This window comes from Sceloporus undulatus, unplaced genomic scaffold (assembly GCF_019175285.1).
Source record: "Sceloporus undulatus isolate JIND9_A2432 ecotype Alabama unplaced genomic scaffold, SceUnd_v1.1 scaffold_18, whole genome shotgun sequence".
Classification (NCBI taxonomy): domain Eukaryota; kingdom Metazoa; phylum Chordata; class Lepidosauria; order Squamata; family Phrynosomatidae; genus Sceloporus; species Sceloporus undulatus.
In genome coordinates this window covers 37,981-52,731 of record NW_024802940.1, presented here as the reverse complement: position 1 = coordinate 52,731, position 14,751 = coordinate 37,981, and the positions used below count along the sequence as shown (strand labels likewise).

Here is a 14,751-nt window from a genome sequence, read left to right as displayed (position 1 = left end):
AAGAAGCCAAGAGAGTTAGCCAAGAGGAATGAACTGTATATAGCATTAGTAACTGATGCTTAGTTTCAAGGAAGAGATGAGATTCTGGGGGGAAACGTATTTGAAATGGGAAACAGGGAAAGAATAGCTACAGCTTCTGTCATTACAAATATGTCACTATTGACTGGTACAGAGGAGGAAGGAGAACTGTGAATGTTGGTGGTTGACACTACTGGTGGTCAATTAATTTGTATTACACTTTAAAACAGTAAACTACTTGACTTTATTGACATTGTTGTGCCAGTCATGGACTGTGTAAAGTGAATCAGTACTGGAAAAAGTGGGACATGTACATTAACTATATATAAAAATAGTTGTTTAATTATTTGATGCATGTCCTCTAGCATATTACCAAGCACATCCAGCTGTCATTATCTTCTCATATAGTTTGATACATAATAATTATACACACATACAGTATTTAGAAAACAGAATACACAGAGATTTTGGATTTTGAGCTTTTCCAGCCTGGATATGGTAATTTACAAACACAGTTAAGGTACTACAAGATTCCAGAATAGTAAAACATCTGAGAAGTGTGAAAAAGTAGCATTTTTAGTGCCCTAATTTTTCAAATTTAATGTTGTACAGCTTATTTTATTTTAAAAACAACAATAATGCAACAACAAGAAGAATTACCCAAGCTGGGATGTGTTCCTAGTGTCAGAGCCCCAGGCTGCCAATTCTGCTCTTCGGTTTGATTGGTTATAGAAAACACTGTTTAAACATACAGCACCATCAATGTGCCTCAGAATGCACTCTAACATAGAGCACAAAATACAAACACTACAGAGTGCAAGTCTAACCATCTCCACAGAGGGAACACTGCAGAGGTTAGTGTGTGGCTGAAAGGGAGACGATTGCCAAATGACATCTCCCTGACATATCAGCATATGAATGGCATCATGTAGAAAAGTGAAATCATTAGATTAGTTGTAAGTGGAGTCATTTTGTATGTGTATGTCATGTATTTAGTAGTGTAATCTTTAGAAAAATAAAAGACGTTATACAGAGAGGAAGAAATCAAAGCATCAAGGGATTATAAAATACCACCCGAAGTTACTTAAACGAAACCATACTCCTCCCTTTCAGTAGTTTTGTTTTTTCCAGATGGTCCCAAAGTGTTGCCCCCCGTCTTTAGTAAACAGTACTGTAGTAATGATGCAAGGCTGCCACCTGGTTCATTGTTTCACAAATGAACAATCCACCCATCTATCAGGAAAAGTGCACTTTCAATAACAGATACAAAAATAGATTGGCACATCATTGACACAGTGAAGAAATCCAACACAACCTGCCAGTGCTTGAAGGATTGTTCTGTAAGCTGGAAACCACCCACTTGTTGAAAAGCTGACAAAGTTTCAAATAATGAATGGAGCAGTTAAAAAGAATGTGAAACGAAGGCTGCTGTAGATCCTCATTGTTGCAGGAAAAGTAAGCACAACTCACAAAGTTCTTATTTGGTCCATGTGGTATGAATCCAGCCAATGCTCACTCACATGCAACTCATTTGCTATCTGCACTGAGTAGTTAAAACAGTTCCTGAAGCCTGAGAGTCTTAAAAAGGAATTTACTGCTTTATTCCTAGTATCTTTTCAAAAAGCTGCACTGAATAGAGTACAGTAAGTCTTGAGGCATGTGTTCCCCATTTTTGCATTTCCAGTAGTAACTTCTGCTCTTTTGAGCTCAATGGAAAATATGTTTTTAAACCCCTCCCCCTTCTTGGAAGGGTAACCAGTGCTAGGAATTTTGAACCAAACGTCTATAATGTGGCATGACTTCATGTTCAGGTAGATGGAGAGCAAATTCCAAAGCCACTAACACCGGAAATTCATAGGCAATCAGTTCTCGCCTGTTCAACCGAAATTTCTCTTCCAGTTTCTGTAACATATTAAGACAAGACAAATAAAAATTAAAAAAGAAAAAGAGCATACTGCATTTGGATGCTAGTTGTGTATCAGTATATGAAATAACATTTTCCAATCTTATTTACAGGTTAGTAGGTAAGTCTCCTCTTCAATAGCTTTTCAAAGAAAACCTATTATATGATACAATGCAGAGATAGGGAATCTTTGACCTTAAGATGTGTTAAAACTGTCACTTCTATTATATTTCACAGCAGCCCAACATAGATAAGAATTGGAATCCAACATCTGGGCAACCACAGGTTTTTCACAATGTAATAAATATATGACAGTTTAGCAAATCTTCTCATCAGAGCCATTGCCCAAACTGTCTTCCTTCATCTTTACCTTTTACTGCAAAAGATGGAAGTTTAGGTATACTTACATCTATAAGATGTTTGACTTCATGCTTTTTGAGGTCACTGCCAATTTTGGCAGCTAGTAGGACACAGGCCCCAGCACATAGCTTTCTGTTCTGCTTATTGAGTTTTCCCTTGAGAGCAAGCTTCTCAAAATAGACAAAGGCCATGGCCACAGTGGGCTCCTCGAAACCACACTCTTCCTGGGCTAGTTTGCGCATCTCTCGCTTCAGGCTGAAAGGGGACAAATACAGTGTCAAAGAAAACCAGAGATTACAATACTAATGCTTTTAATGCAGCCAATCTTTAAAAAACAGACAATGCACATACTAATGAGCTGAAATATTATGTTACTCTGAGTGTAATTATTTGCTCCCTCTAATTCTCAACACTCAAATGTCCATATTTAAACTCATAGCTTTGTGTATAATTAACTTTACATTTCTGCTATCCCCACCTCCCATTGTGCTAGACCAATGAGTGCCAAAGTGACTTTTTGCCAGGAAAAGTTCTTGTCTAACAATAGGTGCTCTACTTTCCCCTCCTTATCCTACAATTTCTGTCATCTACAACAGGAATTTGGAAAGGTAATCAGATTTTTTTGTACTACAACTCCCATCATGTCTGATTACTGAATATGCTGTGTAGACCTGATGGAAGTTACAGTCCATCAATAACTGGAGACCCCCTTTGTTACTGCCTTTTCAGGTTCTGTTAGTGAAAGTGACTCAGATGAAAGGTAAAGGAAGAGCAGCTCAACATGTTTCAGTAAACTTTTTAATCAAAACTAACATTATGCACATGTGAAATGAAACAACTCAGGTAAGCCTTGTCTAAATAAACAGAAACATTTTTAATCTTCTAGAGATCATTTGAAAGCTTCTTTCAAAATACATCTAGGGATTACTTCTTTCACCATCCTTCACTTTCCTTATGATTTCCATTTTGGGGTCTAAACTTACAGATCTATGCTTTTTAATGTGCTGGTGAAGAAGGCTCATTTGCCCACCCCTTTTCTCTTATGTTGCTGGTCAAGCATGCTCAGCAAGGGATTCTGAAACTATCTGCTCTTTACTTTGCCTGTTGTAAGCAGGCACACTACAGTTCTACCAGCTAAAGTAGAACTCCCCTCTTTCCCAGCTCCAGTTTGACTGCACTGTTTACTACAGACACACTGCTGCAATCCAACACCAAAAGTGTGGATTCTTCCAGCCCTCCCTGAGCATCCTCCTAATGTCAGTGCTGCTAATAAAACTTACAGCTAGACTGTGGATGAGGCAGAAAAGTGTTGGGCAGGCATAAAGAGACTTCGTAAAAAGGAGGGCCAGAATCCTGTATTGGCTTATACTTAACTAAGTAACTTTTCCTGGCCTAACCCCCCAAACTCGACAGAAACATCATTCAACCATTATGGTCAGCAGAATGGTCCTCCTTTTCCCCATGCAGTTGATGTCTGGTAAAGTAGGTTGAGGGGGTGAGTTATGATCGTGACAATAGTGTCAAAATCAAGACTAAGGCGGGTTACAAACCGCCATAAAGTACGCGCTCTGCGCGTACTAGGGTTAGGAAGGGCCATATTCGGGTTAGGAAGGTTCTTACCTTCCTGACAGCCCTTCCTCCCAGTACGCGCGGAGCGCGTACTTTTTTGCGGTGCCCATCCACATGGGCGCCGCCATGTTGACGTATTGGACGCTGTGCGTCCAGACGTGTCGCGGCGGAAGTGACGTCGCGAGGACGCACTCCACCCCTCGCGGCGCCACTTCCGCGTTCCAAAAAGGAGCGGCATTTCGCCGCTTCTTTTTTGCTGCGCGGGGAAGCCTCGCGGTCTGGCAGCTGGGGCTTCCCTATGCAGCGAATGGCGGCGGCGAGAAAACGGCCCCTTGAGGGCCGTTTGTAACCCGCCTATGTGATTGTTAATACAGAACAGTTATCGTCTGGCACTAAATATACTGCAGGGCAATTCCACAGCATTTTTACCTTCTTATTTTACTAAGTGTCAACTTGATGTGAGGGAACTTCTCCTTGAAAGTCTCATTCATATCTTTCTTCAGGTCTGATGGCTTCACATAATCAATGACAGTTGTCTGTAACAGATTAAGAAAAATATCAAGGTGAATTTTTTGGGCTATCCCTTTCATACTACAGAAATGGTAGTATTATCAAAATGACCTAAAGTACACCTTGGCAACTGCTACCAGGAATATAGTTATTTTGACATCTCTCCCAGAGGGGATAGCAGCATAAATTCAGTGCAGTAAAACCAACAGGAATTTTATGGCATTTTAAAAGAGAATGCTGTGTACTATCATATTAATATAATGACATTGGCAGCACTACACTAACTTGTTTTAGAAAGACATATTGACAAACCATGCTTGGCTTTACTGCAATCCCAGTGTCTTTAAAGTTCATTTCTATGGAAATTAGATAAATATTTTCAATCAATTACTTGCTTACAGTCTCAGTAAAATCTGTATGGTTGAATGATTATTAAATCAAATTCCATAAAAGTATTATCAAAATATATAATACACTGCATTAAGGTTTTGTGGATCAGAGTCCGCCTCCTCAGCAGACTTGTGGTGTTATTCTCATCCGGCATGCATGCATGCGTACACACACAATCTAGTTTTTATTTGATTTTATTTGTAATTAGCAGGGCCAAAAGATCGTAAAATGAAAGGGATAGCAGTAGGTTCATGCTCCGGCCACTTTGTTCTTATCTTATTTAGAAGAGGCTTATTGCTGATAATTCTTTCTTTTCAACTATGCTGTGCTAACTTAATAATGTAGCTGAGGTGAGAGAGAAATCATGACAGACTGATGTGTTCACCTACTAGTATATGAGTGAGGCCATTCATAACATCTAATCTCTTTATGCCCATTTATTCCCTTCTGTACAGACTGAATGTTTTTTCTTGTGTGCAGCTAGCAAAAGACTTTGGTGGCAGGTGGTGCTAAAATGTGTCTAAGTGGGAAATGACCAGGTGCATTAATGACATCGCTAATACTATGTAATCCCTGCCACAATGCTATTAGAAATGAGAGGAGGATGGAGTTGCTGAAACCTTTTCAGATACATTTTGTATCGACGTTAGCTGTAGAATGCAAAACAGATTCCAGGGTTGCCATAAGAGCATGCTGGGTTATTGACATGCCAGGAAACAACCAGGATGCCTTCAGGTGCTCTCCCACTCCATTAGCTCTTAAACAGAGTGCATAATATCATTTTGACCTGATAAATGATCCTTTAGGGGGTGGTAGTCCTAATTTGCTTTTCTTATACTGTATTTCTTTAGTAATCATTATTCCAGTTGTAAGAGACAGCTTCAAAGTTGATTTCCTTACTATTGTTGTTGGTAGTTGTATGCCTTCAAGTCATTTCAAGACTCTAAGGTGAACCTATCATGGGGTATTCTTGGTACAGTTCAGAGGCACTTGCCTTCCTCTGGGGCTGAGAGAGTGTGACTTGCCCAAGGCCACCCAGTGAGTTTCATGGCTGAGCTGGAATTGAACCCTGGTCTCCAGAGTCATAGTCCAAGACTCAAACCATTATGCTATGCACCTGTTTTATGCTATGCACCTGGCAGCGCCACCATTAGGTTCTGTTTTCTTCAATGGCAGCGCGGCTGCATACCATTGGGGACAATGCAGGCTTGAGCATCTGTGGATTTTGGTATTTGCAGGGGGGGCGGACAGAACAGATCCCCTGCAAATATCGAGGGCTGACTAAATATCACTTGTTAATTCTGAATAATTGTTTAGCTAGAATTGGTCACTTGATAGAAAACCCCATTCTATGCCTAGGTTTTAGGCAAAGAAAAGAGTTCCGAAGTATACTTTTATCCTTTTATCCCAGCTGTGAGTATGGAAGACATTAGCCCACTGTCCGGCCCACCATTAAGTCTCTAAAATCAGCTGAATAGATTAATGTGGCAGACTGTTTACTTTAGAGGACATGAAATATGTAGTTAGCGCTTAAACTTGGAGGAGAGCTGGCATCAGTCCACTGCAACTGGGAGCTATTTATCCTGGCTGACAGTCAACTGTTCAGCCAGACACAACAAAGTCATGACCTGTCATCCTCTTTGGTGCAATGGACAACAAAGCATGAGGAGGTCTCCTGTAGCACCAGATAGGCCAGTCTGAGTATTTACCATGGCCCACCAGAAAGAACAGTTACCCTGGAGACATGTTTGACTATCTATGCCATTCTAAATCACTCTTGAAGTTTTCCAGCAACAACAACACTGGAAACAAACTGGAACAAAACCAAGCAGCAGAATTTCATTCCTACATGGATTTTCTACAATTATTTCCAAGCTGGAAAAAGATGAAATATGCAGTTCAAACCACTAAACGTCTCAAAGAATGGTAACTGCTGTACAAACACATTTTCCACTGCATATTGTAAGCTTCACCAATGTAGATTTTCCTGGGTCTGAACTGCTGTTCACCCCACCCCACTAGCCAAATGTGGGGGCAAATATGGCTTATAATGCATCAAACCCAGTACTGTGTGTGGAATCTGGCGGCAAATACCTCTCTTGGTGTCCTTACAGGGCAGACATTGACTCTTCCATTTCAGTTTGTGCTTCACCAATCCAAAATGAAGATCACAAATGAAATACCATGAATGGCATCTGGCAAATGATACCCAGAGCCCATCCCAGAGTTTGGCATAATATCTGCCCCAGTCACTATCCTAGGGCCTGTGCAAATTCAGGAGCTGTGACAACATCTAATTAGTGTTAACACAGGAAGTTGCTTTGTGCTCAGTCAGTTGTCCTAGGACTGCAGAAGTAAGAGTAAATAAACAAACTGCATATGCCAAAACCCAGATGAGGTTAATGGAACATAGCTGACTTAACGTTGGATCACACCATTAGTCAATGTAGCTTAGTGTTGTCTACACAAGGGGTGGACAGCTGTAGTCTTCCAGATTTTTAAAATTGCATGTCCAGTAATCCTTCATTATTGGTTATGCTGTCTAGGGCTGATGGGAGCTGTAGGTCAAAAACATTTGGAGGGCTAGAGTTGCCAACTCCTAGTGTTCACATGCTGGCAGCAGCTCTCTACATTTCAGCCAGGGGACTTTTCCAAGCTAACTCGAAGATGATGGGGATTGAATCTAGGGTCTTCTGCATGCACAGTATATGCTTTACCATTTAACTATGTCCCTTCCGAACAAGCTGACTGGCTTTGCTAGTTGTGCTCAAGTCTCACTGAAATCCCTGTTTAAGGTTAGTTACAGTTGGCCCTTCCCTTATGCGGGGGATCCGTTCCGGCCTCCGCGGCATAAGGGAAATACTGCGTAAACTCAACCCCATTAGCAACAATGGGGCTCATTTTCGTGGTGTGCACGTGGCGTGCCATGGGTGAACGCCCATTCTTTCTTCCGGGGCACGGGAGAAGCCTTTCTGATGCGGCTTCCAGAGTATGCTGGAAGCCACGTATAGCACGCCCGCGTATGATGTGGGTGCACTGTACTAGTAATTAACTCAAGTCCAGCTGATTTCCATGAGAACTGAGAAAACTGTTTCCCTCTAAAACCAGCTCATTAAGTACTTCATAAACTTTGCACTAGTAGCATTAGTAGTCACCAGAGATACTTTATTGGACTACAACTGTCAGAATTCCCCTCTCAGCATACCCACAGCTATGTGCCTAGAAGATTCTGGGATTTGTTATCCCAAAAAGTAATTTTTTAAAGGTCTAATTATAGCCCTTTAAAACTGAGTAAGGGAATGGTGTATACGTAGCTAGTGTAACACAGTTTAGTTCTGTGAAGCATGCATAGTACTTAGCAATATACAGTGGGAACTCTGCAGGGGATCTGTTCTGGACCCCCCACCCCCATGGATACCAAAATTTGCAGATGCCCAAGTCCCATTGTCCCCAATGGCAGTGCATGGGCACAGTTGCACCGCCATTGTCCTTAATGGTAGCATGGCACCACTGGGACAACGAGGCTGTCCCTAATTGTGGCACGGCCACGTGCGCGCACCACCATAGGGGACAATGCATGCTTACTCTCCAAGGATGCTCAAATCTGCAGCTGGCAAGTCCGCGATACCAAGGCTCCACTGTGATTGCATCTTTAGTTTGAAACTCTGTGTTCATCAAGGGCAAATAGTAATCACTGCAGGTGAACAGCGAACAGTTAAGTATAGAAGTGTAGTTTTCAGGTAATATAATTCACCAGTGTTGGAATATATCTGCTCTTGTGTTCCTCTGACCAGCTGTCCACCCATTGTATCTGATGGAAATAATGAATAGTTTTTGTGCCTAAGGTATATGACAGAATTTTGAACACAGTCTTAGGGATTCCTTTTACCACCACCACCACCAGAAGAAGAAGATCACTATAAAAGTCAACCTGAATAATTTATACTGTGCTGTACCACAGGAATAAAGAAACATTTAGTGTCTCCACATGAAAAGCAGAAGAGTGCCATTTGTTAATGAAATGATGACCAACCTGTTTTAAAACTGCTCCCAATAAATAAGTATTACTCATTTATATTCCCTTATGTTATTCTAGATAGAAGACTCACAGTGTCATCAAGAAGGGGAATAGCACTGAAACAGTCTACAGATCATCATTCTGTCTCTACCAATTACTTGTGCATTTCAGAAAATGGGGAAATGGAAACTGAATATATTTTTCAAAACAATTCTATTGATCCTACATTTTCTGGAGCAGAGGTCTTGCAGTGACTCATTACAGAACATACTCTTTAGTTTGAGAGGAATGTTTACAGTCGGCCTTCAGTATCCATGGACTCTCTTTATCTGTGGATTCAACCATCCACGACTTGAAAATATTTTTAAAATATATAAATTCCAAAAGGTAAACCATGATTTTGCAATTTTCTATAAGGGATATCCTTTTACTATACTATTATATTTAATGAGACTTAAGCATCTGTGGATTTTGGTATCCATGGGGGATCCTGGAACCAAATCTCAGCAGATACCAAGGGCCCACTGTATTAGAAACAGGCCCTGTTCTGTTTCATTCTATCTTCTGTGGAGGTGTGTTAAAAACACAGAGAACAACCAATCTTCCCAAATGTGTTGCTGCCTGAACAAAAAAACAGATGTTAACTCAACTGTATCCATTGTTTGCTAACAGGGTTGATGCCATGCTATATCAAGTGAAATCCTTATTTTTCTTCACTTAAGGTTAAATATAAAGAAGTGCAACAATTTGAGTAAGTTCTCCATTGATTTTGTGTCTAGCAATGTATTTGCTAAACAGGCTGCTGGTTGAACACAAAATATACGTTATGCACAAAATCAACTGAAAACTTCCAAAGTACCCAATAGTGCCAGTAAATGTTAGGACTATTTCAAGATTTCATGGCTAGTAATGGTATTTTCTGCTTCCACCTCTAGTTATGTCCAAAATTTACTGGAGCTTCGTACATAGTTTGTTGCTAATCATAGCTACCGGTATGTTTAATGCCACAACTGACCTGCATATTTCTTTTCAACTACTCTTCTTTCCCAACTTGAAATGTTATTTAGCTGTGATGTAGCTGCAGTTTCCCTCTATCCCCTTCCATAAACTCAAAACCTACCCCCCCATCCTTGTCCCCCAATATCCACATTCCCTGCTGTGCATATTTTTTAATGTTCCTGTCATAGTATTAAAATGTTATATCCCTTTAGCACAATAATGCTATAGAAAAAAGAAGAAGAAAAAAGAAAGGAAAATAAATGTTCAGTCTAGCAACCAGAAACATAATGAGGGAATGAAAGTCAGTGGTACTTCCAAGATGATAGAAGAAGGCACTGAAACAGTGAATACAGACGTGTAACTTTAAGATGGCGTGTACTGGAAACTCCCATGACAAAAAACAAAACAAAACAAAAACACGCCCCACAATGAGTTTAAAAAGTTCCTGCTAATGCTGGAATTTCACAAGAAAAATATGGAGACAGGGAAAACATTGTACAGACAATTAGTGGGGAAAATAATGCTAACTACAGCTGTAGCTATCACCAAATCCCAAGGCTTTTGGTCAGCCTGGAGGAATCCTTAAAAGAACTTTTTATAAATGAGGTTGAAAACCTAAGAACTTGGGGATGAATCTAGGCTCCTGGGGTCTCCATCTAGCCTATACCCCTTCCCTACAGAATCAGTTTGGTGGTCTTCCAATTTTTGTATGCAGTTCTTCCCCATTCTAAAACTCTGAAAAGCCTCAGCTTTGTTGTTGGCAATACAAGCTTTATGTTAAAATGTGCCAGTATTTTTGATTCCCATTTGTCTGTGGTCTTACCCATGAATGGAATGTTGTTTCCAAGAATTTTTCTGGAAGTGAATTTGGCTTAAATATAATTTTTGTGAATATCCTTGAGAGAAGAAAATTAAAAGATGCTACTTGAATAGTGGTTGAAGTCACTGAAGTCACTGGAAGTTTTACTATTGGCTTGGCTGTGGTTTTACTACTGACTAATGGCTTGGCTCAATATAAGGTACCAGGCAAAGGAGATAATTAACTGGTTGAATTATGCAGTCGAATTGTTAGAGCTTCAGATATTATGAGGCAAGTCTGGTTTGCATTTATAGTTTTCTCTTACAGGAGGCAAACAGTTCCACCGTAAAACACATTTTTTTGCACTGTGGTGAAAGCGTTATGCCAATTCCATGCCAAACCATGTTCTGGCAAAAAGTTGTAAGTGCCCAGTGCCATTAAAGATTAACAAACCAAAATCACAGATTTCATTGAGAAAAAACAAGCCCAACCCCAGTTTAAAACTCTGTGACCTCTTTTGTCTTCTGCCAAATTCTGAAGTCACTGTTTGTTAAATTATATCCCCAGTTTGCCAACATGAGTCTATTTGAAAGGTTGTAACAAAAAAACCAATCTCTGCCAGTTTTTGAATATGCTGGTCAAAAGGTGATTTACACCATAACTTGTTTAGGTCATCCCATGTGTTCCCTCCTCTCACTCACTGAAGTTCTGTCCACACTTATAAGAGAAAGTAATTTCTGCAAGGCTGGGCTTGCCAAACTCGAATGACAAAAGCCTGCCAACTAGTGAAAGTTTAATTACAAATTGGAGCTCAACATGCAGAGAACAAAATGTTCCATGCTGTCACAAGGGCTAGTCTCAGCTCTGCCCACTTGTGAAATGCAATAATTAAAGCTGTATACCATTCAGTACTAGAAACTTCTCTCTGCTACTGTGTACAGTAGTTTTAAAAGTCAAATGAAGTGTGGGAGCGGCATTTTTATTCGTATATTTACCATGCGCAAGAACAAAATAGGGATGGGATCTGACAATAAAAGGAAAATTTGTGTGAACCTTTTCCCACTGTATCTTCCTGCACTTTGTTGTTCCAAACACCTTTCTCCAAGTATGGCTCTTAAGTGGGCTCCACTTCACCAGAAACTATAGTAGAACAGCTCCATGATTCCAATTCATTACTCACAGCAGCCAGAAAAGCACTAGGATAAAAGCACTAACCCTAACTCTAAAGTCAGCCCACAGAAATGAATTGGATTTAGATTGATTCTGATGAAGTATAATTCATTTCAACAGGTCTACTCTAAGTAAGACTAAATTAGACTAAGTATGCAAAGGGATCTTGGAACACCTTTGATACTAACTGAAAGAAAGAAGATGGTAGCATGAGCTTTTGCAGACTTGAGCCCACTTCACCTCACACATCTGAGGAAGTTGGCTCGTGTCTATGAAAGCTCATGCTACCAACTCCTTTCTTTCAGTTAGTCTCAAAGATGCTGCAAGATCCCTTTGCATACTGATTTTCCAGACTAACACAGCTATGTCTTTGACTTCTAGATTAAGTAAGACTAGAATTAATTTTAGCCCACTCTGTTTAAGTAGGATCAAATATAAACTTCAAAGTTATAATCAAGACCAGCCCTTTTGTTGTTATTATCAAACCTGACTCACCATATATGAAGGGAATATCAAAACCCGCTTGTGCTTTCCACATGGCCACTGAGGATCATCTAAAAGATTAGGGTTGTATTCAATATAATCTCCCAAATCACTGCCTGTGAAGATCAATGAAAGCAAGCAATTGCATAAAGTCATGCAAGAGACATAAAAATAACAGAACACAATCTTATAAACAAATTAAGCATAACACTATTCTTCCCTATATTATTTGCATCTGAAACCTGTGGTTAAATTGTGAGGATGGGCTGGGTTCTGACTGTTGAAGTGGGCTCCAATAACCAATAAGGCTTAGGCAAGATGATTTAACACAGTGAAAAAAAAATAACAAGAAATCTATTAAATTAAGAAAATTAGCTAGAAGATGAGATGAAGAAAGACTTCTAATCCAAATGAAGTAATCAAGCTTCTACAGTGAAAAAACATTTTTTTTCACATTCTGTGTATTATAAGTGGACTTGAAGGAGATTGTGGACTTATGGACTTGAAGGATATAAAACCATGTTAATACAGGTCGAGTTTCCTTTATCTGAAATGCCTGGGATCAGAGGTGTTTGGGATTTCAGACTTTGGAATATCTGTATTTGCATATGGCTACATATCTTGAAGATGGGACCCAAGTCTAAACACAAAATTAATTTATGTTTCATATACACGTAGCCTGATGGTAATTTTATACAATATTTTTAATAATTTTGTGCATGAAACAAAATGATTTTGACACACTACAAAGTGTGTTTGACACATCAGAATATTTTGGGTTTTGGAATATTTTGGATTTTGAAATTCCAGATAAGGAAGACTCAAGCTGTAAAAGGTCTGATGTAGAAACAGCTGCACTTGACTATGTATAAACAGGGGTAGGGAAGCTTTCTCAACCTCAAAAGCCCCATTCACTCCAGTAAGGAACACAAGGTGCATTCAAGTAGCGGGTAGGGCCACAGCGCAATGCAGGCAAAATGGGAAGCCTTACCAGACCTGATTAATCATATAGGCTTGAGCCTCCCTTCCATACTCTAGGCTAGAGCCCCTGTGGTCTAAGACACACCATATGTCATACAATGATCACAGTACAGTAATTGCTTGTTATTGGTAGACAGACTTGTATCAGTTCCAGGATGCACCTGCTCATGCAAAACCTCAGTATTATGAATATCAGCAATTACTTCATTATCTCTTACCTAATCTTGGGAGAATGGAGCACAGTGCAGTGTTTGTTGTCTTTAGAAAGCACTGCCATGCTACTCTGCAAATGGCCAATCAAGACTTCAGATATTCCAAAATGCTACCTGTATCAATGCTCCCTTGGGTGCTGTTAGCCCTTCCCAACGATAGGCTACGATGGCTTGCATTGCGAAACTGTGAGAAGGATGAAGTAGAGTCTATGGTGTTTCTCCGTGCTCCCAAGGCATTGGTTGGAAAAAGAAACTGGGTATAAGAAACAGTCTAGGTAGAAAGAAAGGGTAAGAGAGACACACAAGCTTAATACCAACATGCAAAAACCAACAAACAGTCCATTTATAGAAAATGTTCACTTTATCTATTATGTCTATTATCCCGTTGTAAACCGCTCGGATTCCCAGTGATTGGGCGGTATATAAATAAATCCTATTATTATTATCTATGTGTCCACTCAGAAGCAAATTCCATTGAGTTTCATAAGGCTTATGCATAGTTAAATGAATAAAAGATGGTAGTCTTAAATATGTGCTTTATGAATTGAATGCGCTGAAGTTGTATTAGATGTTTGGATGGCACTGTTTTCTAAATGAAGCAGAGAATATACTCACAGAGTTTTCAATTTCCTTTGGATGAAGATCTAATGTGAACTTTATCTTAGGAGTATAATATTTTATGAACTTTTGATAAGTAATCTTACCTTCCCATTAGCTCCTAGCTCCACACCTTCAAGGCCAACTATGTCTTTCAAGCAAACTCCTGCAGCAGAATGACACTGCCTCCCACCTTCTGTTTTCACATCTCTGAGGAGCAGAAGTCAACAATTAGCAGGATATGCATAGAACTATGTGCTTTTCAAGTGTAAATAAATAATACAAAGTTAGTTATACAGGAAATTATTTTCTTTTCCAAATAGTGAAGACTATTATTTAATTAAGAGAGCCAGTACGGTGATGTGGTTTGAACATTGGACTGTGACTCTGGGAACTGACACTCTCTGGGCTCCAGAGAAAGACCTTAGGGCTGCCCTAAGTCAGAAACAACTTGGAAGGCACACAACAATCATGATTTAATTGACAAGACTTCTTTCTAATATTTAATTCCAAGTAAGTTCATGAGAAATAATTCTTTTTGAACATGTTTTACTTCTGCAATAATACAAAACAAGGATGGGGCGGGGGGGGGGGGGGGTCGGGACCCTACCTATCAGGCCCTGGGGGCGTTCAAGCTCCTTCCTCCCCCCTCCCCTCCATTAAAACCACGGCGAGGGAACAGAGGAAAGACAAAACAAAAGTTCCCCTTTTCCCTTTGCTCCGTGTCTTTAATGGAGGGGGG

The 14,751-nt window shown here is 39.9% G+C and overlaps 1 protein-coding gene across 2 annotated transcripts in view; it reads right to left on the bottom strand.

The window, feature by feature from the left end:
- Positions 1-241: 241 nt before the first annotated feature.
- LOC121917428 (CDK5 and ABL1 enzyme substrate 1-like) overlaps positions 242-14,751 on the bottom strand; it is a 35,332-nt gene continuing 20,822 nt past the window's right edge. For both annotated transcript variants that reach the window (XM_042443383.1, XM_042443382.1), the window contains 6 exons: positions 14,117-14,219; positions 13,527-13,683; positions 12,232-12,335; positions 4,280-4,386; positions 2,329-2,536; positions 242-1,920 (listed from right to left, as the gene is read on the bottom strand). In XM_042443383.1, coding sequence (XP_042299317.1) covers positions 1,780-1,920; positions 2,329-2,536; positions 4,280-4,386; positions 12,232-12,335; positions 13,527-13,683; positions 14,117-14,219 — 820 coding nt within the window. In that variant the 3' untranslated portion in view covers positions 242-1,779. The remainder of the gene's footprint in view (positions 1,921-2,328; positions 2,537-4,279; positions 4,387-12,231; positions 12,336-13,526; positions 13,684-14,116; positions 14,220-14,751) is intronic.